General features: G+C 39.5%; 10 protein-coding genes and 1 non-coding gene across 11 annotated transcripts; 3 read left to right on the top strand and 8 right to left on the bottom strand.

Annotated features, from left to right (window-relative positions):
* Positions 1 to 702: 702 nt before the first annotated feature.
* Positions 703 to 1,599, top strand: DIC1 (Dic1p; the record flags this gene model as incomplete). The annotated part of the gene is made up of 1 exon (XM_033912194.1): positions 703 to 1,599. The coding sequence occupies one exon, from the start codon at positions 703 to 705 to the stop codon at positions 1,597 to 1,599; it is 897 nt and encodes a 298-aa protein (XP_033768085.1).
* Positions 1,600 to 2,164: 565 nt separating this feature from the next.
* On the top strand, positions 2,165 to 4,750 carry KAP95 (karyopherin beta; the record flags this gene model as incomplete). Its single annotated transcript, XM_033912193.1, has 1 exon — positions 2,165 to 4,750. The coding sequence occupies one exon, from the start codon at positions 2,165 to 2,167 to the stop codon at positions 4,748 to 4,750; it is 2,586 nt and encodes an 861-aa protein (XP_033768084.1).
* A 1,168-nt stretch (positions 4,751 to 5,918) lies between these two features.
* CIS1 (Cis1p) lies at positions 5,919 to 6,224 on the top strand (the record flags this gene model as incomplete). The annotated part of the gene is made up of 1 exon (XM_033912192.1): positions 5,919 to 6,224. The coding sequence occupies one exon, from the start codon at positions 5,919 to 5,921 to the stop codon at positions 6,222 to 6,224; it is 306 nt and encodes a 101-aa protein (XP_033768083.1).
* Positions 6,225 to 6,465: 241 nt separating this feature from the next.
* On the bottom strand, positions 6,466 to 7,995 carry SPAR_L03580 (bifunctional fructose-2,6-bisphosphate 2-phosphatase/6-phosphofructo-2-kinase; the record flags this gene model as incomplete). Its single annotated transcript, XM_033912191.1, has 1 exon — positions 6,466 to 7,995. One exon carries the CDS (start codon positions 7,993 to 7,995, stop codon positions 6,466 to 6,468), a length of 1,530 nt encoding a protein of 509 aa, XP_033768082.1.
* Positions 7,996 to 8,358: 363 nt separating this feature from the next.
* On the bottom strand, positions 8,359 to 9,184 carry RPL26A (60S ribosomal protein uL24; the record flags this gene model as incomplete). The annotated part of the gene is made up of 2 exons (XM_033912190.1): positions 8,359 to 8,723; positions 9,166 to 9,184. The coding sequence occupies 2 exons, from the start codon at positions 9,182 to 9,184 to the stop codon at positions 8,359 to 8,361; spliced, it is 384 nt and encodes a 127-aa protein (XP_033768081.1).
* A 1,025-nt stretch (positions 9,185 to 10,209) lies between these two features.
* Positions 10,210 to 10,281, bottom strand: SPAR_Ltrna17R. The gene has a single exon. It is a non-coding gene; the product is annotated as a tRNA-Arg (tRNA).
* Positions 10,282 to 11,263: 982 nt separating this feature from the next.
* On the bottom strand, positions 11,264 to 12,931 carry GAS2 (1,3-beta-glucanosyltransferase; the record flags this gene model as incomplete). The annotated part of the gene is made up of 1 exon (XM_033912189.1): positions 11,264 to 12,931. One exon carries the CDS (start codon positions 12,929 to 12,931, stop codon positions 11,264 to 11,266), a length of 1,668 nt encoding a protein of 555 aa, XP_033768080.1.
* Positions 12,932 to 13,399: 468 nt separating this feature from the next.
* On the bottom strand, positions 13,400 to 19,030 carry FKS1 (1,3-beta-D-glucan synthase; the record flags this gene model as incomplete). The annotated part of the gene is made up of 1 exon (XM_033912188.1): positions 13,400 to 19,030. The coding sequence occupies one exon, from the start codon at positions 19,028 to 19,030 to the stop codon at positions 13,400 to 13,402; it is 5,631 nt and encodes a 1,876-aa protein (XP_033768079.1).
* A 1,200-nt stretch (positions 19,031 to 20,230) lies between these two features.
* Positions 20,231 to 21,658, bottom strand: SPO77 (Spo77p; the record flags this gene model as incomplete). Its single annotated transcript, XM_033912187.1, has 1 exon — positions 20,231 to 21,658. One exon carries the CDS (start codon positions 21,656 to 21,658, stop codon positions 20,231 to 20,233), a length of 1,428 nt encoding a protein of 475 aa, XP_033768078.1.
* Positions 21,659 to 22,265: 607 nt separating this feature from the next.
* Positions 22,266 to 23,204, bottom strand: RPP0 (60S ribosomal protein uL10; the record flags this gene model as incomplete). Its single annotated transcript, XM_033912186.1, has 1 exon — positions 22,266 to 23,204. The coding sequence occupies one exon, from the start codon at positions 23,202 to 23,204 to the stop codon at positions 22,266 to 22,268; it is 939 nt and encodes a 312-aa protein (XP_033768077.1).
* Positions 23,205 to 23,949: 745 nt separating this feature from the next.
* On the bottom strand, positions 23,950 to 24,815 carry SPAR_L03520 (Vrp1; the record flags this gene model as incomplete). The annotated part of the gene is made up of 2 exons (XM_033912185.1): positions 23,950 to 24,544; positions 24,763 to 24,815. The coding sequence occupies 2 exons, from the start codon at positions 24,813 to 24,815 to the stop codon at positions 23,950 to 23,952; spliced, it is 648 nt and encodes a 215-aa protein (XP_033768076.1).
* Positions 24,816 to 26,288: the final 1,473 nt, after the last annotated feature.

The following is a 26,288-nucleotide window of genomic DNA, read 5'->3' as shown; positions in this document are numbered from 1 at the left end:
ACACCCTGTTCGCTCGCATTCATTGTGTGCCTCTCGGTTTTGTTTCATGCCATCGCAATCCTTACTCGGAATCTAGTCTCGGTTTCGCCCGCTCTCTCGCTCACCCTCTGTCTCTGCCAAAGCCACGATTACGGGACAGGCTTTCTTTATCAAAAAGGGCGCCAAAAAAAAAACGGCGTGGAGAAATGAAAGGCATAACCTCGTTGAGTGAAAAGAGCTGTGCTTTCCGTAGGATGAGCATCCCGCCCCACTATATATGAGCGATCAAGATACGCCAAACGCATCCATGTCGTTCTCAACCAACCGTTCTATTTTGTGGGCTCTTGGCAAGACTATCCTCAAAGCCGGGGGTCCTAAATTTAATCGTTCTTTGCGGATGCGTGACCGCATCCGTAGAACAGCGCATCCGCTGTCGATGTTGGAGTTGAGGCCGCGATAGTAGGAACGATCGCAGAAGGTATCGCGTCGCAATCTCTGTTGTGTGCCAAGGAAAGGGCCCTCTCCACTGTACGTCGCAGGCATGTTTGTATAAAAGGGCTGCAAGGTTTGGTCTTTGGCAAGCGATTACGCTGCAGTGGTGGGGGCAGGTAACAATCGGGCGGTCGGCTTGTAGTATATATATATATATATGCATATTTATATGTAGATGTTCGTTTCTCTTGCTTGGAAAGTGTTGAAAACATAACACAACAACTGGACGGTATGTCGACGAACGCAAAACAGTCTGCCGGTAAGAACATCAAGTATCCATGGTGGTACGGGGGTGCAGCGGGTATCTTTGCTACCATGGTGACGCATCCTCTGGACTTGGCCAAAGTCAGACTGCAGGCGGCTCCCATGCCCAAGCCCACACTTTTCAAGATGTTGGAGAACATCTTGGCGAATGAAGGTGTGATGGGGTTGTATTCCGGTCTGAGCGCTGCTGTGTTGCGGCAATGTACATACACAACGGTGAGATTTGGTGCTTACGACCTGTTGAAAGAGAATGTAGTTCCACGCGACCAATTGACTAATATGGCGTATCTGTTACCTTGCTCTATGTTCAGTGGTGCCATCGGTGGTCTTGCAGGGAATTTTGCAGATGTTGTAAACATTAGAATGCAGAACGATTCTGCTTTAGAAGCAGCTAAGAGAAGAAACTACAAAAACGCTCTCGATGGTGTATACAAGATATATCGCTACGAGGGTGGATTCAAGACCTTGTTTACTGGTTGGAAACCTAACATGGTTAGGGGCATACTGATGACTGCAAGTCAGGTCGTTACATATGACGTGTTTAAGAACTACTTGGTCACAAAATTAGACTTCGACGCATCCAAGAACTATACCCACTTGACCGCATCGCTGTTGGCTGGGCTGGTGGCCACCACCGTTTGTTCTCCAGCAGACGTCATGAAGACACGTATCATGAACGGCAGCGGAGACCATCAACCGGCTTTGAAGATCCTTGCCGACGCTGTCCGCAAAGAGGGTCCCTCTTTCATGTTCCGTGGGTGGTTACCAAGTTTCACAAGACTGGGTCCATTCACAATGTTAATTTTCTTTGCAATCGAGCAATTGAAAAAGCACAGAGTTGGCATGCCAAAGGAGGACAAGTAGGCAGAAATATATATATATATATATATCTATATGCAAGTAAATGGCAAATAAAAAAAAAGCAAAAATAGTAAAATTTACATGCGGCAGGTATGCATAACACAAAACACGTTACCGGTGCTTCTTGTTTTTGCCGAAAACGTTGCAACCATGTCCCGATACATACATGACCAGCATTCCTCAGCAGCGATCAAATTAACAGTCAGTCGCAGACTACCTCCTACTAATCTTCCGATAACTGTATCACGTTAAACGAGGATAGAATTCTCTGACGAGGAAGAAAATTTTCGAATTTTGCTGGAAAGGCAATAAGGAAAAACTTGGATGAGAGAACCAAGGAAAAAAATAAAAAAAAAAAAAAAGAAAAATAACTGCGAAGAGAGGCAAATATATGTAAACTCTCCAGTTTCTTTTCTTGTATTTTTGAAGTGAAAGAACAGATATCATTAAAAAGTAAAGGATAATTTTACTGGAGAATTATCTGTCCTTTTTGTATTTATATTTACAAGCTTTTTAGGGGTAGAATAAAACTGATTTAACAGTAATCCATCATATCACACAAGGAGCAATGTCCACCGCTGAATTTGCTCAACTATTGGAGAACAGTATTTTAAGTCCCGACCAAAACATTCGGTTGACTAGTGAAACTCAATTAAAGAAATTATCTAATGACAACTTTTTACAATTTGCAGGGCTTTCTTCGCAAGTACTTATCGATGAGAATACAAAGCTAGAAGGACGTATCCTAGCGGCACTAACTCTAAAGAATGAGCTGGTTTCTAAAGACTCCGTGAAGACCCAGCAATTTGCACAACGTTGGATTACACAAGTTAGCCCAGAAGCCAAAAACCAAATCAAAACTAATGCGCTCACCGCGTTGGTCTCCATAGAACCCCGTATAGCAAATGCTGCAGCTCAATTGATTGCAGCTATAGCAGATATTGAGTTGCCCCATGGCGCATGGCCAGAACTGATGAAAATTATGGTCGACAATACAGGTGCAGAACAACCAGAAAATGTTAAGAGAGCCTCTTTATTGGCCTTAGGATATATGTGTGAAAGTGCTGACCCTCAAAGTCAAGCCTTGGTTTCTTCATCAAACAACATCTTAATTGCTATTGTCCAGGGTGCGCAATCTACGGAAACTTCCAAAGCAGTCAGGCTGGCAGCTCTGAATGCTCTTGCAGACTCTTTAATTTTTATCAAAAATAACATGGAACGTGAAGGTGAAAGAAACTACCTTATGCAAGTCGTCTGTGAAGCTACCCAAGCTGAAGATATAGAAGTTCAAGCAGCCGCTTTTGGTTGTTTGTGTAAAATCATGTCACTATACTATACATTTATGAAACCTTACATGGAGCAAGCCCTGTATGCGTTGACGATAGCCACAATGAAATCTCCAAATGATAAGGTAGCTTCCATGACTGTGGAATTCTGGTCCACTATTTGTGAAGAGGAAATCGATATTGCCTATGAACTCGCACAATTTCCTCAATCTCCTTTACAAAGTTATAATTTCGCTCTTTCTTCTATCAAAGACGTTGTTCCTAATTTATTGAACCTTCTAATGAGACAAAACGAAGATCCAGAAGATGACGATTGGAATGTTTCCATGTCCGCAGGTGCGTGCTTACAGTTGTTTGCTCAAAACTGTGGCAATCACATCTTGGAACCTGTATTGGAATTTGTTGAACAAAATATTACTGCTGACAACTGGAGGAATCGTGAAGCTGCTGTAATGGCCTTTGGTTCTATTATGGATGGTCCCGATAAGGTCCAAAGAACCTATTACGTTCACCAAGCTTTGCCATCTATCTTGAATTTAATGAACGACCAATCCTTACAAGTTAAGGAAACTACTGCCTGGTGTATTGGTAGAATTGCTGATTCTGTTGCTGAATCTATTGACCCACAACAGCATCTTCCAGGCGTTGTTCAAGCCTGTTTAATTGGATTACAAGATCACCCAAAAGTGGCCACAAACTGTTCTTGGACCATTATCAATTTAGTGGAACAATTAGCGGAAGCTACTCCATCTCCAATCTATAACTTCTATCCCGCTCTTGTAGATGGCTTGATAGGTGCAGCAAATAGAATTGATAATGAGTTTAATGCCCGTGCGTCCGCCTTTTCAGCCTTGACAACAATGGTTGAATACGCCACCGACACGGTAGCTGAAACTTCTGCTTCAATTTCCACGTTTGTTATGGATAAATTAGGACAGACAATGAGTGTTGATGAAAATCAACTAACGTTAGAAGACGCTCAAAGTTTACAAGAATTGCAATCAAATATATTGACTGTCCTAGCTGCTGTTATTAGAAAAAGTCCAAGTAGCGTAGAACCTGTTGCTGACATGCTTATGGGCCTGTTCTTCAGATTGTTGGAAAAAAAGGATTCTGCGTTTATAGAAGATGATGTGTTTTATGCCATTTCAGCTCTGGCTGCTTCTTTGGGTAAAGGTTTTGAAAAATACTTGGAAACGTTTTCCCCCTATTTATTAAAGGCTTTGAATCAAGTAGATTCTCCAGTTTCAATTACAGCAGTGGGCTTCATTGCTGATATTTCAAATTCGCTAGAAGAAGATTTCAGAAAATACTCCGATGCCATGATGAATGTTCTGGCTCAAATGATCTCGAATCCGAACGCGAGAAGAGAGTTGAAACCTGCTGTCTTGAGTGTGTTTGGTGATATTGCCTCTAATATAGGCGCTGATTTTATCCCCTACCTAAACGATATCATGGCGTTATGTGTTGCCGCACAAAATACAAAGCCTGAAAACGGCACATTGGAAGCCCTTGACTACCAGATAAAAGTACTAGAAGCGGTACTAGATGCTTATGTTGGTATAGTAGCAGGACTTCATGACAAGCCAGAAGCTTTGTTCCCTTATGTTGGTACTATCTTCCAATTCATTGCACAGGTTGCAGAAGATCCTCAGCTGTACAGTGAGGATGCTACCTCAAGAGCAGCAGTCGGATTGATTGGTGATATAGCCTCTATGTTTCCAGACGGCTCAATCAAACAGTTTTATGGACAAGACTGGGTTATTGATTACATTAAAAGAACTAGGAGTGGCCAATTGTTTAGTCAAGCTACAAAAGATACTGCAAGATGGGCCAGGGAGCAACAGAAGCGTCAATTATCTTTATAATCACGATAAAACTTACAGACAGATTCTGGTTTTTTTCATCTTTGTTTCTTAACATCTGCTGCAGTTACCAACGCATTTACAAACCAAGGTTTACAAAGAGCATTTCTCTTTGATCATAATTAATTTGTTATTTTACCTTTATGATTTTGTTACCTTCTCCGTCCTGGGACAGAAAACAAAATATCTGCATTCTTCTAATTCCAATCGCACTTTTTAGAATTTTTTCCCTTTTTTTAAAGTACATCTTAATTTTTTTTCTTCTTTCTTCTTTTCTATGTTCTCTTTTATTATTATACTATATTATCAATAATCCTCATCCTTTCTCTCTCTATCTTCTTTTTGTCTTTTTTTAGATTTTTTTATGCTTTGTTTAGTTTCATTCCGTTTCCCCCACCAAATATTAATATTCTTTCCATAGAGCCTATGACACATGGCATTCCCCGTACACATTCCATTTCCTCAAGATACTTTTGATAGAACTTTTTTTTCATTGCTCAACACGCAATTAGCTCTTCTCAAAATGGGAGTATTAAGTATAGAAATTTACATATTTAACGACTACACACCTCATCTGCCGAACTTTCTGAACTTTTTGTTCACTGATAGTCAATTTTGAGGCGAGGCGAACGAGCAGGTATCCCTGATTAGTACTTACATCAAAATTGATAGTTCCCTCTCAGCGTACCTATATTCTCAACCATCCTTAGCTTCCACTAAAAACATAAGGTATTGCACTACTAGCAAAGCGGCTTATCTGTTGAATCTTTTTTGCAAATTTTCCGGCTGAAAGTAAAAGGGCTCAGCCGTTCTTGCTAATACTCTTAGCATTTGTAATAATGTCCGTCTATTTCCGCGGAATCAGTTGGGTTTCTTGGAGCAGCCCACCGTCAAGTTGTAGCAGTGCCACATTAAATTTTATTACTAAGATTTCCATTTCCGCGGCTGACTGCTATTCGATATTAAGTAATCCAATCTTTTCCTTGTGATTCTTTGTGATGCTCATGTGCTGAAGGCTTAATTAACACATGCAAGTAAAGATGTATTCATATAAAGTTGGTGCAGATAATTATTAACTGCCCTATTTTCCTTGTGTCTCTCTGTTACCTGTTGAAGTGAACATAGCAAGCCTAGGGGCAAAAACACTAAAGCATAACTTCTCCTTTTAATAATGCAGTCAGTCAGTAACTGTCCCATCGGGTTAGTTTCAAAAAATACAATTAATTCAGCCTCCAACATTGCAGAGTGGGTAGCATGTCCATGGAAATATATTAACGTTGTTGGTTCAGGTAGATACGTGAGCAATAAGCCTGATAAAATCACCAGGTATGATTTGCTCAAAGCTGCACAGGAGGCAGAAATGCAGGAGTTGCTTACGGGAAGTGGTTTGAAAAGTAGACATAAACGTAAAAAGAGGAGTAAGGTGGCATTGGAGACTATAGCTGAAGAAAACTCTTCAAGTGAAAGCCTCTTTTAAAGTTTCTGTCATTATCCTGTTAATCTATCGTCGCCTCGTATAATTTTAGCCTAGAGGTACGCAGTATATAAACTGAGGGTGTTAGGCAAACATATTATAGAAAGATGTCTAAATAATTTACAATTTAATATTCGTTGCTCATGGTAATTTTTTTTTTTTTTGAATTGTTCTTCTACCCTTCTTAAACATAAAAATAACTATTTTGAATATAGATACACATCAACGATGCAAGTCGAGTATATTAGCTACTTGAAGGAATGTTCAATAACTCTACTGTATTGCAAAAAGGGCTGAACGAAATTTCAACTAATTTGTCTCTTGTGAAATTTAGATTTGGTAACTCTACACACGTGCAAGCCATTAAATAGCCATATAGAACTCTTAATGTTGACTCATGTGCAATGATGAGAATGTCCTTGCTCGTATGTTCCATTTCTAGTAACAAAGGTTCCATACGAACGGCTAGATCATGGTAAGATTCCGCTCTGGGGAATCTAAAATGATATGGGTCTTTCAATGATTCTTTGTACTCTGACGGAAATTTCTCCATTATTTGTTGGTCGCTAAGATCAGCAATACTCCCTGGGTTCAATTGTCTCAACTCTGACCGTTGCTGAACTTTAATACCTTCTTTTGAAAAAAAGAGACCAGTATCATGGGTCCTTTTCCTGGGACCTGTCCAAACTATCAGCGAGGTCTTCAAATCTTCATCATGACTTCCATCTATTACTTCGACTAAGGAATCAGAATTTTTTTTGGCCAGTCTCTTCTGCTTAATTCGTTGGAGGACAAATTCCTTGAGGACTTTTGAATAGTGAATTCCCTCTTCATTTAATTCTTCATCGTGTATGTAGTTATCTTTATCGCTGGTACCACACCGAGCAAAATATACACACCCCTTTTTCTGCCTCAAGTTCATCAAGAAAAATACCATTTTGTTGACCAAATAACCGTGTATGTTATCTTTCACAATTATCTGCCTTCCCAGATTTATATATTTAATGTATGATAGTTCTTCGTCATGTGTCATCATTTCATAATATGGTTCGTTAACTGACAAACGTCTCATATATTCGTCAATTGCTTCATCGGTTGAAAGTCCCCTGTAATCGTTCGACTCTAGTACGAGAGCTATGTTCCTATTCATGATTTCTTGATCAGACACGATTGATTCAATGAAAAGTACTTTAACGCCAATTTCAGAAAAGGTAGCCTCCAAATTCTTTCTGTCAATTTTACGGATATTTAGGGCATCATAAATGGCTAGCTGTCCTGACAAATCATTGAAAAATGACAGTATATCATTCAACATCTGCATGCGAAGCTTTTCAACAAACGCTACACCCTCTTTTGACGTTGGTACTACGCAGAAATAGTCTGAAGGTATATCTTTAGCTGATTCTTTATACTCTGAAAAATGGTACGATTTCGTCCTGACTCCTAGCCATCTGGTATATCTTGTAATCGCTACTGATAAAAGTGTCTTTGATGTTGCTGGAAGACCGACTAGAACAACGAGGATTCTTCCGGCATGAAACAAATTTCCCGAGTCAGTGGAGTAGAGCTGTCCTGGTGATATATAACTTTCAGTATTCACCGGTCCATGAACTCCGTCAACATTGACATTCGTCAACTCGGCTGAGGTTACGCGTTCGTTATTTACCCATCTTTTAACGGTCCTCGCCATATAATTACCTTGTTTAGAGGGCTTCATGATCTCACTTCCTAATCCATTAAGGAGCTCTTCATCATCAGAAAGCACATTTGGCATGTTCGCTACACCAACCTTATATTTTTATTTTTAGGTTAAATCCCTGTGCGAAGATCTTTGGGTATAACTATATAAAGGCGTAGGATGAACTGTTTTTGTGGTTAGAGATTCTATCTCGGTTCTAGTCTGCCAGTATTCTCACGCCCCCTTAACCCCGGTTTCTAACATGAGGCGGACATTTTTACTGCGGAAAAGCTAACACATATCTATGGTAAAAGATAGCGCCAGCATCTAGTCCTTCATGTAAGATATTGAGTGCAGTAGAATGGATACTATTTATACGTTTTACATATGATTATTAAGTGGTTTGAGTAAAAAAAGTGCAATAAATTTTCAGGATGTTTTTTTAGGGAATTATATAATTTATTCCAATTTACCGCCCTTTCTTTGGATCAAAGCTTTTCTGTCCTTGTCCAAATGTAATTTAGTAATGACAAGCTTGGATGGGTGCAAGTTAATTGGAACAGAAGCACCATTGACCTTTTCCTTGGTGACCTTGTCAACTTGAACGGCAAACTTCAATCTGTAAACAGATGAAATCTTACCTTCTTGGCCCTTCTTGGAACCACGAACAACCAAAACTTCGTCATCTCTTCTGATTGGCAAAGCCTTGATACCGTATTGAGCTCTCAACTCCTTCGATAATGGAGCAGATAGCAAAACACGACGTTCGGAGGATGGGGAGGTGAAATAAGCCTTTCTGGCTTTTCTTCTGTCGGAGGAAACGTCTATAATAATGAAAAAAAAAAGAAATGTTAGTATTGTGAAACTTCGATTAATCTTCGCTTTCCTAGTAGTTAGAATCTTGGGAGAAAACATTGGATTTCGAATGTACCATTGGTGCATAATATACTATAATTTGCGGGGTGTTCAACTTTAGAGGATAAACCCACAACTTTTACATGAGGAATAATTGTACAGAGTTCTGAACTTTTGCATGTTGTAAAACGCCATCTTCTATTATGTTGATAGTTATGATATTTCCCAGTGATCGCAGATTATGAGACTTCGCTAGATGTTTTACAGGTTCCAGCCTTAGACAAAGTACTTTTCATTTTTTTGATTGATTTCAGCCAACACTGAGCTGTTCTATCCTTGGTCCGAAGGTACAAACTTCATCGTTGATTCTGGTTTTACATGGATGAATATATTTAGCATCTGTGCACATACCTAATGATTGTTTAGCCATTCTGATACTTTTTTGTTGGTTTTCTCAATTATATGACAGTTCCACTATAAAACCATATTCTGCTATTATAGTCGCCTCAGTATGTAGTACTTCGCCTTCTAGAGAAGCCTTCGTTGGTACGCGTTCCAGGCGAAATCCTGTACCATCACAGAGAGCGTGCCCTCAACCCTCGGCTCAGTGCTATGCGCAGTCATTTTCTTTTACAAACAGATCCTTTTAGCCATTGATTTGCAAAAAAATCGAAGAAAAAAAATACTGAGAATCGAATAAACTGATTTGTTAACCCATACCTCAAGAACAAATGGACAGGTAAGGCAATAGGTACGGATGTATAAAAGGAAATACTGTCATATTTATTAACCATCGGAACAGGTTCAGCAGAATAGCATGAGTAGTTGTAATCCAAACAATCCTCAATACCCGGCTATGCATAATTACTTCGTATTCATGGGTTGCTGATGTATAGCTGATGATTCAGGTATATAATTGTTGGAATGAAATTCTAATATCATCTATTTAGTAGCATTCATGCTACTACTATATTATCACATGCGGTGCAAGAGGATGGCATAAAGATTGAGAAACAATCATCCAATCTAATGGAAGCTGAAATGCAAGCATTGATAATGTACTAGGAAAATGAATGACAATTTATAAAAGGAAAGAAGATAAAATAATAACACTATGTAGAACTATCGATTCCCTTTTGTGTATTCCTATATCCTCGAGGAGAACTTCTAGTATATTCTATATACCTAATATTATAGCCTTTAGTAACAATGGAATCCCAACAATTATCTAATTATTCACCCAATTCTCAATAATTATAGGCCAAGATAATTCCAACTCCTCTAATATCAACCCTAAAATGCACAAGCCGTGGCAGTAGATCTCGCCTAACTCCTTTCACCGCAGTTTTCCTACGTAAAAACTTTGCTTGCTTCATAACCGCCAGTATCATTTATAGATACTTGGAAAAATACTTTTCCCTCTAACAAATATTATGTATTCAAAAAAATATTAAAAGCTCCTCCCGGGACTCGAACCCGGATCACAGCCACCGGAAGAATGCATGCTAACCATTGCACTAGAGGAGCATAATAAACTATCAAGGATAATAAATTCATGATCTTTATTCTCATGGAATAGCATACGATTTTTTCCTTTTCAATCTCGAACCGATAAACTACGCTACTCTAAATTTAAGTTTCAGGGATGAAACTATTGACATTGTTGGAACGGGTGATGTTAAACTAAGAAATGGGGGAGTTGAAAATTAGGTGAATAATTGGATAATTGTTGGGCCTTCTGTTGAAATAAGAATCGACCATCATTTATCGACTAGTATTCATAATGTTGGAGCAAAATTCTAATATCATCTATTCACTAGTATCCATGATTGAGAATTATGTGGGTAATTAGATAATTGTTGGGATTCCATTGTTACTAAAGGCTATAATATTAGGTATATAGAATATACTAGAAGTTCTCCTCGAGGATATAGGAATACACAAAAGGGAATCGATAGTTCTACATAGTGTTATTATTTTATCTTCTTTCCTTTTATATGTTGTCACTCATTTTCCTATTACATTATCAATGCTTGCATTTCAGCTTGCATTTCAGCTTCCATTAGATTGGATGATTGTTTCTCAATCTTTATGCCATCCTCTTGCACCGCATGTTATAATATACCACTAAATAGATGATATTAGAATTTAATTCCAACAATGATACTAGTGTATTGTCACATGTGGTGTAAGAAAATGACATAAAGACTAAGAAACAGTCATCAAATCTAATGGAAGCTGAAATGCAAGCATTGATAATGTAGTAGGATAATGAATGACAACATATAAAAAGAAAGAAGAAATAATAATATGATTACGTAAAATTTTTGATTTCCTTTTGTGGCTTCCTATATGTTCGGGAAATCTTCTAGTATATTCTGTATACCTATATTATAATCTTTACCCACAATGGAATCCAACAATTATCTCAATATTCGCCTAATAACCAGAAAAAGAGTACCTTATTAAACTATTTGATGTAGTTTTCCTTAAATATTAAAAGAGTTTATTATAGGGCAACACCAGCAGCTACCATAGAAATTAAAAGTATAACTAATCCAGAAGTTTTAAATGCGATGGTGGCGTCATTTTTCCTTTCTTCACTTGATGGATACTTCGCGTTAAAACTTTCCTTGCTACGTGCTGGATTTGATTTTGAACAGTGATCATTGTTGCATGTAATGTTCCTTATAGATTCAAGAACATTTATACAGATGGACTCGCTTGGGGGAGGCTGCAGACTCTCTAAATTGAAATAAACGTTTCTATCATTTAGAGGACAATGCCGATCGTTTGCGCCGATTTTGTAATACAATTTACTTAGCTGAAGGGCAAGTTTTTGTTCGACAGAACAATCTGAGAATTCACCGTACGCACCGGTTTTTCCATTTGCCTGAATATCGGAACAATCAACTTTAGAGCATAGATAGCTAAAATATTCTTCATATTTTCTAGATTCAGCGCCAAAAGGAACTACTGCGCAGGGCAAAATCTCATCCAAGCAGGCGCACTTAATCTTATCAGGCGTTTCAGGTAGTTTTTCGTTTGCCTCCCAAACTCCAGCTGCGATATGTGGACATTTGATATTTTTTGATACAATCAACTCCTTTGCCGTTAAATACTTTCCTTCTGTAGTACCCTTAGGATCTGCCTTTGCAAATTCCTTTTTCAAATTCCTAAAATCAGGAAGAACATCCACTTCACCATTATCATTTATCCTAACAACTCCGTATTCATTTTCTTCTTCAAAATACATGTATGCAAGGCCACCTGACCAAACAGAGGACATTTTGTTGCCATAAAGAGCACTAACTTCAGTGAAAGGCCTTGGTCTTACGAGATTGCAACCGAATTCAGAAAAAAACACGGGGATTGGATAGTCTTCAAATTCCTTTGTTCTTTCTCTGTACCCACTAGTACCATATGTGGAATATCCGCACCATTCGTACATATTTATCCCATAGAAATCAGCTTTAATATCTCCACAAACAAAGTATTTTGCTAAATTGTCTCTTGTCTCAGCATCGTCATTAGTTGAATAACCGACAGGAATTTCTCTATATTTAGAATGCGATATATACTCCTTAGCATCTCGGATTGCTGCCTTCACGAAAGGTGATGCAAAAGTATTTGTATGGTCATTTGTCACTTCATTGCCTGCGAAATATCCCAGTAAATTTGGAAAAGATGACATAGCATCAATTACAGATTTATATCTTTCGAAAATGTTAACATCCCAGGATGGATTTTCTCTATTTATTGAAATATCAGGCTCCGAAAGATCTAATAGAACATACATTCCTTCGGCAGATAGAGCTTCCATACATTTATCATGTGATTTTGTGGGATCAATAGCGTAAACACGTAACGTATTCACTCCTAGCATTTTCAAAAATGGAATGTCTCTCAAGCATATTTCAGGGTCCGCTAAAGCATCAATATAACTTGTCTCAAAAGCCCCATTTGCATTACTAAGTTCTTCCTCATTTCTCTGCAATTGGTAAGCTATGCCTTTAATGAAGAATTGCTCCCCACTGTGAGAGTTAAAGAACTTGTTTCCTATTATTTTAATAGCAGGAGTATTCCCAAAGTTGTCACTTGAAGAGCCGTGAGACAACTGCAAACAAAGGAAAATAGCCACAATAATGGCTGCGCAAAAATTTTGTTTGTTGCTCATACTTATCTAAAGAGTCTTTTAATACTCCGAGGTGACAAATAGTAACAGATGTAGCTTATTGAATTTCTTGTTTGCCTGACGATCTTCTCCTTTGGGCCTGCGTTGTCTAGCTGAATTAATTCATATACGCCCAAAGTGACACAAATCTTTTCTGAATTACTGGCACCGAAAGCTGCTCCGTTTTTATGAAGAGGCCGATATCAGCAAAGAAAACAAAACAGAAGGCCCTTAGTTTATAATCATATAACTGTACAAAGAAATCCTTATTGACATAAACACATTCATATACCTATAATATAAAACTAAAGTACAAAGACGCTTCCGAAAAATAAATAAAAAAGCATCAACATTAAAACAATCTAAACTAAAACATCGGACGGTACTTGTAACATCTTGAGCGTTTCTAGTCTACTTGCTTTCGGACGGAATATCAGTAAAATTAAGCGTTTCAAGCAAGTATTGATTGTATTATTTTATGGTGGACCAGGTTTTTAATGATGGTGTATGAGTATAGTAGTGGCTTGCATACGTTGATATTTGGGAACCGGTGTCGTTATTTGTTGTATTTATTGGCTGAAAGAGATTGTGAACGACGCCTTTCAACGCATCACCAATGTGTCCGTTGATTTTAGCGGAGGCTACAGCAGGACCAATGATACATCCCGCGAAAATAGCTAATACTAAAAAGTACAAGCTGCAGTACTTCTTGACCATACGCTTACGTAAACGAGTTTGTTTTAGAGAATAAATTGGTGGACGAATTTGACGAGAAGGCTTTAGCCAGAATAGCATGATGGAGTGGAATCTATCTATTTTTGGAATTACAATTAGTGGTAGCTGGCAAATTAAAATCACATGTCCTAAAACAAAATCTGCTGCAAATTCTGAAAGCTCAATGACCTTAGCAGTTAATTCTCTGCTTGGTTGAGTCCAAGCCATATAACCCATACCTTTACCATACCACTTACCAGTCCAGAAGGCTGTATTGGCATGATCGTTTTTGAATTCACGAGTCAACATTAATGCCGTCATACAATGGAAGACGAGTCTTTGACATTGGATACAAGTAACAACACCGATTAACATCCTAGTAAAGTTGAAACTTTCTAAAACCCACATAACAATGAAAAAGGCAATATGGACAATAACAGCAACACCATGGGCAATTCCAGCCATTACAGAACCTGTCTTCTTACAACACATACCGAATAAGGGCCCAGAGCAACAGGACATACCCATACAGAAGAATAGAACACCGAGGTTAACAGCAATTGGCGCCAAGGTACAAATGATAATACGTAGAACAGAATTCACCCTATCATCATCGGTAGTCTTGACACCAGTTTGAGCATTGATGAATGTGAAGGCAATAAAACAACCTGCTGCGTAAATCGCACATGGTATAATCTCAGCCATGATCAAATTGGTTCTATGAGCTCTGCTTGCATCACCAGCGGCCTTTTCAGATTCATCACCAACCAGTTTACGCTTGAACCCAGTAATACGTGCTCTGGACATTCTCACATAGCCAATCCATGAGTTCCTATGGTATTGGTTATTACCTCTCGATAACCATCTGATGTAATCTCTGTAATCCAAAAAGAAATCTTCCCAAGCAAACTGGTGAGGATTGAAAACGAATGGCGCAAAAATCAATGAAGATAGAGATGCCCAAAACCATAGTAGTGGAGCTTGCCAATGCGCGACAGTACCGAATAACAACATTAACATTGATCTTGCACCCATGTAGATAGCAGATCCTGCAAATCTCGAATACAAAATTGAAAATGGTATACGAGAAGTAGCGAAACCACGACCCGTGGATATATAACGAGCGCCACCAATTGCTAAATCACTTAATAACGCAGAAGAATAGATTTGGCCTGCAAACACTTCGAACATAGGAGATAATGATAATAGATGGCAAAAAAATCTTTGGGTGGCTTTCCATAAACCACGTTCAATTAATTCTTGGACAACAATAGGAACGAAGGCAATCCAGAAAACAATGAAAATAGACAATGTATAACGTCTCACCCAATCAACCGCAGGTTGGAAGTTGTAACAACCGATTGGAAACAAAACGTCAGTTTTTGGAAGGTTTCTATCGTAAATGCACATGATAGATTCATGGGCTAAGGAAGATAAGTTCACTAAAGTCAACATAAACATTTGCAAAGATAATTGAATGAACAAGTTGTTTAAATGGAAACCAGGATGGGCGTAATAGAATGTTAGGAAACGATCCACTGGTAATTGGGTACCCAGATAGTAGTACTCACGAGACAACATTTGTTCACCCATACCAGCACCAATCTTTGTAGTGAAATTCAAAATCGTACCGAAACCTAAATCTCTACCTTTACCACACTGGTAATATTCACAATGCTTGATACGACCACCACGAAGCATAGCATTCATACCAGCATAAATATCTTCGTTCAAATGTAAACCCTTTTGCGCTTTAGAAACACCACCCCTAGTAGTCATGAATGTAGCATTAATGAAATCTGGATGACCGTAATGCAATTTACCACCAATTTGAGATAAAGTACGAGCAAATAATGTACCAAAAGTTTGTTCTTTACCAGCAGCCACATCACCCAAGACACCAGAGTTTTCGGAGAAAATGTATTCTCTGGCACCAACAATAGCAACAGGGTGATTGGTAGTTTGCTCCTCATACTTCAAACCCGGGGCATATGGATTAACTTGTTCGACATTCAATTCCTCAAATTCAGCCAAAACAGATCTAATTTTCAGACATTCCTCCAAATAATTATCTTGGTTAGCATCAATCAATTGAATGTATTCACCTCTGTAGAATATTAAAGCATGATTTTGGTTATCAGATTTACCGTCACCAAGAATTGGGTTACCAGATAATTGAACTCTAAACTTGGGACGTCTACGACCGTTGTCTAAGATTTCACAATGTCCATCAATCAAAGCAGAATAAATTCTTGGCTCCTCACCTTCGTTTAAAGGTGGTTCTTCGTCCAAATAGGCAATCTGTAAGTCTGGATAAGCCCTCAACAAAAATTCAGCATTTTCCAGTTCATGTGGTTTAAACTTAGCCAATCTTTGCATAGAGACCAAGAATTTAAACTTTCTTCTTGCCATTTTTTCTAGCTCTCTTTCTAAACCTTCGGCATTACCACCGAACATTTGAACAATTTCAGGATTTTCGACACGATATAACAATTTGATAGCTCTAGAATAGTTCATAAAACCGGAAACAGTACGGTATAAAGTTTGGGATCTCAAAGAAGCCCAAATTCTTGTACGCAAAGTATACTCTGGAGCTGCGGATTTGAAACCAATACAATAAAATGGTAAATCATCGATTTGAGACTTCAAAGCATCCTCCTTTTCAGGATCATCTTCATTTCCTTCGTAAGCAGCGGTTTCCTCAGCTAAAATTTTGGTATCCTTGACAAAGCACTCCCATTCTACGGGGTGTAATTGTTTTAAATATTCCAAAAGAGTAACCCTTGAAAATTGATCATCTTCGCGGATAATTTCTCTTAATGATAGCAAAATTCTTTCAGCGTAATGAGGAGTCAAAACAGTAAATGTTGGCATGTTATCAACTGGTAATGGTTCAGGAATTGGAGTAGACAAAGATTGGGCGAAGAATGAAATACGACGCTCAGCTTCCGAATCCCTGGGAAAAAATTCAGTTTCAAAATTATTATCATCTTGAGAAACAAAGAACGTTGGAGCCCTCAAAGTTCTCTTGCCTTCAATTTCAGATGGAACTTGATGATATAGTAACTTTTGAACATGGTCAATGGCTAAGAGGTGCTCTCTGTACATCGAAATAATGATGGCATTCCAGACTTGAGAAATCAAAACCTTTGGTTTGTATTTGATTTCCATGTCAGTAGTAGCCAAAATCTTCGAGTAAATTCTCTTTGGTAATCTTGTAAAAATATTTCTCCATGGTGTTAAGATGGAAATACCCAAATAGAAGGACTTACCAACAGAGAAAATGGTATTGACAATAATATACCACAAGTAGGTATCCAGGAAGAAAAGGATAAAATCGGTGGCGATAACTAAACCTAACACAATTTTAGGCTGAACTTTACAAAGTACCGCCCCCCACCAATATTCACCTGTACACCTCATCGCTGTAGTAGACAAAATTCTAATTGGATCTCTCAACGATAAAACTAAAAAGTAGTACGATTCCGAATATTTGGCGGCAAAAACAGTAACCCAAACCAAATAAGACATCCATCTGTCTAAACCATGTAGTGGAGCAAAGGCAGCAGTAAATGTTTGGGATGCAACATAACGTCTTGTAGATTTTTTCATATACGATGTAAACAACCCACCTAATGGCATAATGGAAAAGAATATAATGGTAGCGACGGCAACAAAGAACATAACAGCAGCAACAACGTGTGCAGCAGTGGAATAAACTGTATCTTTGTCGTAGGCAAAAACGAAAATAATCGGGCCCAAATTAATACCAAAGATGATGCATAAAAACCAGAACCTACGAGACAAATGTTGAGCACCGGCCCATTTTCTTGGAACGAATGACCATTCACACAAAGTGGCGACAATTTGAATTAAACTTGCAACAGTACCACCCAACGCGCAAGACGCCCACTTGTAAGCAGCCAAAGGTTGGTTGTCCTTCAGTTGTTGATAGTTATGAGTATAAAATGTTGGAGCATTATATGCAAAATACATCCAAAATATGGAAATATGCATAACCCAAATACGGTTGAAATTGGTGACTAAGTGTAACCAAGTACGGGTTTCTTTATAAGTTTTGAAAAATACATCATCCCAGACGACATCGCCTAATCTCAAATAACGCTCTTCCAATGGCAGTTCTATCAATTTCGTTCCATCTTCAAGGACAATTTTAGCAATACCTTCTGGGTACCAGAAGAGTTGGTTTAAATCATCATAACCGACAATTTTATTATGATCTCTCTCACGCTTGACAAAACGACCATCAACAATTTCATAAACTTGATTTCTGATGAAATGATAAATCGGCGTAATGACTCTGTTCAGGAAATCACCTTCCGGCATAGGCTCTTGGCGTTGCTGGCACAGAGGGGAATCCAAGTAGTCGAGGGCACATTTGTAGATAAAACATAAACATTCCGCAGTGAATCTGACTTGATTAGCTTCACCCCAACATAATAGATATAAGGCGATATGACGAACTCTTTCCAAAGGAGATAACTGGTTCATCTTGGCCTTCCATCTAAAGTCAGCAGCTTCTAGGGAGCTATCACCCTCGATTTTGTTTAACGTCTCTTCAGTAGCTTCAGGATCGGCCTCTTCCATAGCCTTCTTATTTTTCTTCTTAGCTTTTCTAGCCTTTCTTGAAAGTTTTCCTAGACTCATATTTCTAAAACCAATTTCATCATCCATATCTAACTGAGCAGCAAAATACCATTTTTTATAGTTAGCAGTATCACCACCAATGTAATCGGCATGTAATGATAGTAAGGCTTGATCAGGTGACATTCTAGAGGACCTGGAATCCAAAAGAACCATAAAATGATCAAACATATTTCTCATAGAGTCTCTTTGGAACCCGAGTCTGTTGGTCAAATCAATAAAGATATCTTCGATTTGTTCGATCGAAACGGGTGATTGAGAGTCTGCAGTCCAAGCAGGATAAGGTTCATTTGGCAAAGCCATAGCAATAGCATTTGGGTCATAATTACCGTAAATTGGAGTGGAGGTACCTGATGAATTTGGCTCTCCGTAACTCATTTGAGAAGGGGTATATTGACCACCATAGCTATCATATCCAGGAGTACCAGGGGGACCGTAACTGCTAAAGTCTGAGAAGTTTTCACCGTCTTGTGCAGCCATGTTTGGCGGTTGGCCATAGTATTCACCATTTGTGTACTCTTGGTCGTAAGACTCGTTTGGTGGCTGTTGACCGTATATATCAGCTTCAGTCCCAGCAGCCATATTTGGGTCGTAGTAACCGTCAGCTTGTGAAGGATACAAAGGCTGACCATATTGGTCGTAGTCCTGTTCCTGACCTTGACCGTTACCTGGTCCCTGAGTATAATCCGTTTGGTCCTGATAAGGGTGTTGATCAGTGTTCATGGTCTGATCGTTGTATGGAAGACTTTATTTCTGCTATTTACTTATTTTAATTTTTTTGAGCGAACGTTAAAGAGGTTTATATCCTCTAGATATCAGTCAAAATGACAGTATTTTCTTTTCTCACAAACTACAAAAAAATCCACCAATCTCTTTTCAAATAAGGACTAATGATATACGCTAGTACCTGGTTGATAAATGAAAGCTAGTGTTCGAGAACGGAGAACTTTGTAGTCGGTTAAAACAGCTGTAGTGTTCTGACCCTCTCAGAAGAAACAAATCGTTCAGGAGTAGAACCAAAATATCTTTTAATATAAACTAAGACAAAGAAAGAAACAAGAATTTTTGATCTGAAAAAATCGAAAAAAAGGAACGAATAGATCGATGAAAATTTTCGAGACTAGGTTATAATTATTTCTTTTTTTAGATTGGTGCGCGTAAAAAACGGAACAAGAAGAAGCCAGAAAAAAAAGAAATTCTTCCTGTTCATCTCAAACGCGAAAATTCGTCGCCCAGGAAGTAACAGCTATTTCCTATAGTAGAAATCCAAGTGGCAAAAAGCGGATGGATACAGCAGCACAAGACACGTGAAAAAATTTCGAGAAATTCGTTGGCAGTAGTATTAGAGTTTGAAACGCGTTAAACGGAAGGAGAGTAGTAAAGGAGACCCGATACAGAAAAAAAATGGCGCTTATTGCAGATTGTGTGATTGCCAGTACATGGAGTTTCTTTTCTTTTTCGTTAATATTTCTGCTTTTTTTCATGCGTGTCGAAAATAGTAAGCTCGATAAGATACTGTGATAGGCAAAAAGAAAGTTTCTCCTTCCGCATCGGTGCTGCCCCTCCTTAGCTGAGGGTTCGGTGTCTGCTTGTGCTTTTTCGGAACCCGTTCTTGGCCCGCTAAAAACCGCTACGTCCACCTCTTTGTCTTGGTCAAGCTGGAAGAAATTTGAAGTATATCGTAATTTTGCTCTCCCTGTTCTTTCCTTGGTTTCTCTTTTTGCATGGTTTGGCATGATCGTGAAACATGATTTGTACGGGTCAATGCATAGGAGAGAGTTGAAGTACAGATAGATTGCGTTTGTGACATAATCTAGGCCTTGTCAGGGCGCGAAAATGCAAAATTTAAAGATTTCCCTTGCTGCTTGTGTATATGTCCGTATGAGTGGCTTCGTTATCACTGCATTATGTATTGGTAATTGGTTATTGCAGAGAGTTAATATTGTCAATAAATGGTTCAATCACATCCCATTTATTGAATTGAAGACCTTCGTCGTCATCTTCTGAACTTGAAGCGATCGATCCCGATTCTGTGTTTGAGGCACCTCTTGGTTGGCTTTGCTTTATGTCTTGGATGACTCCATTGCACCATGCGCTCAAAATTTGTCGCCGTTCTATATCACTGTCTTTTAACCATAGTTGAATAATTTCATCAATTCCCAAAAACAACTGCGGGACCTGGTGCTCAAAGACAATTTTTACAAGAACCTCGATAAACGATAAAAATATTTCATTGGAAAACTCTTCCAAAAACCTGACAGAGTGCATGAATTTGACGATTAAGATAAAGCATTTTTGAATTTCTAAAACTATTGTGCAAAACATCCTAGTGAAAACAATGTAGTTCGTAATGGGACTTTTATCGTGATACTGATCTTGTTCTTTTAGCTCGATTCCGAATTTAAAAGTTTGTAAAATAGAATTGGGAAAGTGCTTCAAACTGCCTAGTATCTCCACTATGTTTGTTGAGGGATACTGAATTTTTGACTTGCATATTAGGTAGTTGTCCTTGTACCATTTCAAATCCGCACTCAACGTTTGTAATAAGTTTATGTTTTTTGTCAACGTTTGTACCCAAATATCGTGCACAATGAACTCGATTGTATTAATGAAAGTAGATCTTTCAAAAATTTCATCGCAAGAGCTGGTCAGAAGTTCAATGTCATCAAATATGTTCAATAATGCCACGCAATTCGGAAGTATCGATTCTACCAAATTTTCTTCGGGGTTGTCTTTGCTTACTCCAAAGTCATATAGCGTATTAAATAGTTTTTTGTTTACTTCATTTAGCGTCAACGAACTTTTTTCGAGAGTGGCGCCAGAAAGCAACTCAACACAAGGCACGTTATCGTCAAAACTAAATTCTATCACGTCTTCGTCTGCAGAACTTAGCACAAACGTTGTCGAACCTGAGCAAAGATTATCCAGGTTTTCATTTTTTCTCAAAAAAATAGACTCTGCTATATAGCTATAGTCCTTACTCTGGCTATCTTTATTGGACGGAGCTGATACATTCCTGTTGACATCGTGATAGTTCGAACTAAAGAGACCGTCGTCTTGGATATTATCCGATTTTTTTTCTCTCATATCGATTCTTGTCGGAACTGTGTCAGTACAACAGCGGCTTGTGACAAATTTGATATTACCGTGACGAGGTTGACCACTATTATGACTTTCTGAATTTTTTGGAGATGTGAATAACGAATCATTCAGTGGGAAGAAATTTGTACTTTCTATCATACCATATTTTTTCTTTGAAGGTAGACTATCCTGTATAGTGTATTCACATTCCAGAGGAAGAAAGAAATTATTTTGCACATTAGAGTTTGAATTATCTTCCTTTCGGAACATATTCTACTCTTATTGATCTTCTCGAACTTCTTTTTACAGACTGCTTTGGAACTGGAAAACATACAAATATTTTAAGGAAGATTTTTTTTTGTTGGTAACTTCTTGTCAACTCTTATAGAAGCAATAGTTTTGACTTTTGCCTTTCTTCGCCATCTTCTCGCAGCTTTTTTGATTTTGTGACGTTTCTTGAATCCGACGTCTTAAAAGAATCAATCGGTGATAGAGAAAAAGACAAAGTTTTGGCATCCTCAGTACTTTAATAAATGTATAAATAATGAGAACTTGTGTTTGGAACCATGTATAAATTGGGAAGATAGTATAACTGCTTCCTAAATCTTGCAGTGAGTATTTGAAAAGATTCGTGTGGGGCAGAAAAACCAAACTACATTAAGTGAAAGTATGTTTATCCAGCTAGAAGCACAAACCAAATGCAATTCATAAACAGGGTTGTCCAAAAAAATGAAGATGGCAAGTTATCGGAGCACTAACTCAGCTCAACGTAAAGAACGGAAAACATATAATGGGTAAAATGAATCAAAGAGGATTAATGTTATTTATTTATAAAATAGTAAATATGAAATTAATTTAATAATTCATGTTGCACTTCTTAATCGAATAAACCGAAACCCATGTCGTCATCAGATTCTTCTTCTTCTTCAGCAGCAGCTTCTTCGGCTGGAGCAGCGTCACCAGAAGCAGCGGAGGCAGCAGCTGGGGCAGCGGAGGCGTACTTTTCTGGGTTTTCAATTCTGTCAACCAATTCTTCAATTTCAGGGTAGTGGTAGGAAGCAGCAATGGCAACAGCTAGCAAGTCCTTGTAGTTGTTGATCAAAGTGTGACCGACAGATGGCAAGGTTGGGTAACCAATAGCCAAAGAGATGGAAGCAATGGTGCTGACAGCGGAAACGAAGTGAGAAACCAATTCTTCATCGGTGATATCCAAAATAGAGGATGGGAAGACTTGACCGTTGTCGTAGACTTGAACAACAGTCAAACCGAAAGTGAATGGAGAGATGTTCAACAAGTTCAACAAAGAAGCTTCAGATTGACCAACCTTGTTACCGGCATCAACGACCTTGACATCGGAAACAATTTCAATGGTACCTCTGGCAATCTTGGTTGGAACACCCAAAGCTTGGAAGAAAGAAGTCTTACCTGGTTCCATACCAGTGTTAACGGCTCTAACCCAGATGTCTTCTGGAGCGACGGCACCGGCTCTAGCTGGGGCAGCAACTCTGTTAGAGATGATAACGTCCTTGATTTCGGTCAATGGTTCGTTAGTGAAAACGAAACCAACGTTACCCTTGACAAAAGGCAACAACTTTTCGAAGTCTGGTAAGTCGGATAGGAAACCTCTGATAGCTCTTCTAACCATGGTGTTTTTACCCATCAAGACGACAGCTCTGCCTCTCAATTCCTTTCTGACTTCGTGCATTTGTTGGGAAGAAACATTGTCGACACCAACAACGAACAAAGACTTGTATTCTTCCAAGTATTCTCTTAACTTAGCAAAGTATTCAGCTTTCTTTTCACGAACGCCTCCCATTTCAAACTTGTTATATATTTTTATTAGATTGTTTGCAGGATGTTTAAAGGTATTCCGCTTATATATCTTATGATTGAAACTTGAAAAAAGAATCGAGATTCAGAGATTATTATTCATTCATTTACTTATAACTTAAAGTCATTTTTGTCAATTTTTCGCAACTCTGTGATGCACTTGCCCTCACTTCGGCGTTGCTTTTTTTTTTCTTTGAAGAAAATTTTGAGTTTTTTCGTGAAAAAAATTTAAAATTTAAAAATGTTCGGATGTTAAGCAGGCAAAATATATGGGTATATTGGATTCGAGAACGTAGCCTGGTAGCATATGGTATGGAAGTCCCTCGAAAATAGGTCACAACTAAAATGGTGACTTTAATAGTCAGTTTTCTTACTTCATTGCCGTATTCTCCTCTACATTTCGATTACAAAGACAATACAAAATTCACAGCTCACAAACGACCGAACGAGTCGCAAATATACAAGTCGTAAAATATTTACAGAGAACTGATGAGTTCAACCTTCAATTCCTACTTTCCTGAATAAGGTTTGCTAAGGCGTCTTTAAAATGGAAGAAATGTTATTTACCTGGTCACTTATTACGGGTGCGGCCACCGTCAAATAGGGGCCTTAAGAATAATCCGCACAGTCTGTAAGTACTTGAACAAAATCTGGCTTTATAAAGAAAGTCTTCGATATGAAACAGAGTATACGACTAATAACCGCACAACGTTTTGCTGAATAAGCGTATCTTATTTACAACCAATTATCGAAATGGCAGGCGCTCCAGCTCCTCCTCCTCCACCCCCTCCACCAGCATTGGGTGGTGGTAGTGCTCCTAAACCAGCAAAATCCGTTATGCAGGGACGTGACGCCCTTTTAGGTGACATTAGGAAGGGAATGAAATTAAAAAAAGCAGAAACAAATGATAGAAGTGCCCCAATCGTCGGAGGTGGTGCCGTTTCATCGGCCTCAGGCAGTTCTAGCACCATTAGCAGTAAAGGACCCTCTATGTCAGCTCCTCCAGTCCCTGGGATGGGTGCTCCACAGTTGGGGGATATTTTGGCTGGAGGGATACCGAAGTTAAAACATGTCAATAACGATGCAAGCACCAAATTCTCTCCATCGTCGAATGCACCACAAATTCCGGGCGCGATGCCCTCTGTTGCGGCCCCTCCTATACCCAATGCGCCACTATCATCAGCACCTGCTGTTCCTGGTATCCCACCGTCTTCTGCACCTCCAATTCCTAGTATTCCATCTTCTGCGGCTCCCCCTATTCCCAACGCACCATTATCTGCAGCACCACCGCTTCCATTATCAAGTGCTTCTGCTCCAAAGGTGCCGCTAAATAGGCCGCATATGCCTACAGTAAGGCCAGCGCGCAGAAGCCATCAAAGAAAAAGCTCCAATATCTCTCTTCCTAGTGTGTCAGCACCCCCTTTGCCTCCAGCTTCTTTACCTACACCTGCCGTTAATCCTCCACAGGCTCCACAGGCTCCACAGGTCCCACCTCCTCCCCCAGCTCCAACATTTAGCTTGGATTCTAAAAACGTCAAACCTACAGGAAACGCAGCTTCACAACCATCCTCTGAAGTTCCTGCAGGCGGACTGCCATTTTTAGCGGAAATCAATGCCAGACGGTCTGAACGAGGGACTGTCGATGGTTCCTCTTCAACGAAAAATCAAAGTGAAAACGACAAGTCTCCTCCACAACCGTCACTTCCATCGTCTGCGCCGCCCATTCCTACATCAAATGCTCCACCATTGCCGCCTATCGCACCACCTCCACCATCGTTACCGAATGTGGCTTCTGCACCTAAAAAAGCAACGTCTGTCCCGGTTCCTCCACCTCCTCCACCACCATTCATGAGTTCTGCATCGTCCAACAATGTAACAGCAAACCCGGCTCCCCCAATTCCAGCACCATCATTACCAGACATTACATCTGCTCCTTCTAACAAAGCATCCTCGATGCCCGCACCTCCTCCTCCTCCCCCCCACCGCCTGCTCCTTTTTCAGCATCCTCTGCTTTGTCAGCATCATCCACTCCTTCAGCACCACCACCTCCTCCTCCTCCCCCTCCTACGGTGGCTGCACCTGCACCTGCACCATCGGCTCCTCCTCCTCCTCCAATCCTCACGACAAGCAAGCCGCCAGCGTCTAACAAGCAATCCAAAACACCTTCTTCTGCGTCTTCCTCGGCTATAACACCCGGGGGACCCTTACCATTCCTTGCTGAGATCCAAAATAAGAGAGATGATAGATTCGTGATTGGCGGTGGTAACGGATATACCACTCAGGATAAACAAGATGATGTGATAAGTTCATCTACGAATGATGGCCTAAATCCTCCCCTGACTACCCCATCGATAAATCCACCTAAACAGAGCGGCCAAAAAGGTATGTCGTTTTTGGACGAAATTGAGTCCAAATTACATAAGCAGACATCTTCTAATACTTTTAACCAACCACCTGCCCATCCAAATGCTATGGCTCCTCCTTTGCCTACTAGTGCTCCTCCTCCTCCCGTAACACCACTACCGACTTCAACTTCATCAGGTGATGACCACACTCGAAATAAGAGTGAAAGTGCGTTGGGGATGGAGAGAGTAAAGGCCCCCCCACTACCCGGACACGCTCCACTCCCACCAGCCCCACCAGCCCCACCAGTTTCACTAGGTAGTAACAAGGATGCTGCACCTGCCGCTTCTTTATTACATGACGTTCTTCCCTCTTCAAATATTGAAAAACCTCCTCCTCCTGTCGCAGCTGCTCCACCGTTACCAACCCTCAGTGCTCCAAGTGTTCCTCAGCAATCCGTACCTCCATCAGGATCATCGCTTCCTCCTGTTGCTTCTACATTCCCTGTCCGTACTGAAACTGGATCAATTTCGAAGAATCCCTCTAAATCACCACCTCCACCCCCAAGTCCATCGACGATAGATGCAGGTACCTTTAATAGTCCCAGCAAAAACCTCAAACAACGCTTATTTTCTACGGGTGAATCCACGCTGCAACACAAGCATAATATGCATACAAATCAACCAGATGTTGATGTCGGAAGATACACCATAGGTGGATCGAATTC

Source organism: Saccharomyces paradoxus, assembly GCF_002079055.1.
Source record: "Saccharomyces paradoxus strain CBS432 chromosome XII sequence".
Taxonomy (NCBI): Eukaryota; Fungi; Ascomycota; class Saccharomycetes; order Saccharomycetales; family Saccharomycetaceae; genus Saccharomyces; species Saccharomyces paradoxus.
This window is presented reverse-complemented; position numbering and strand designations above follow the sequence as displayed.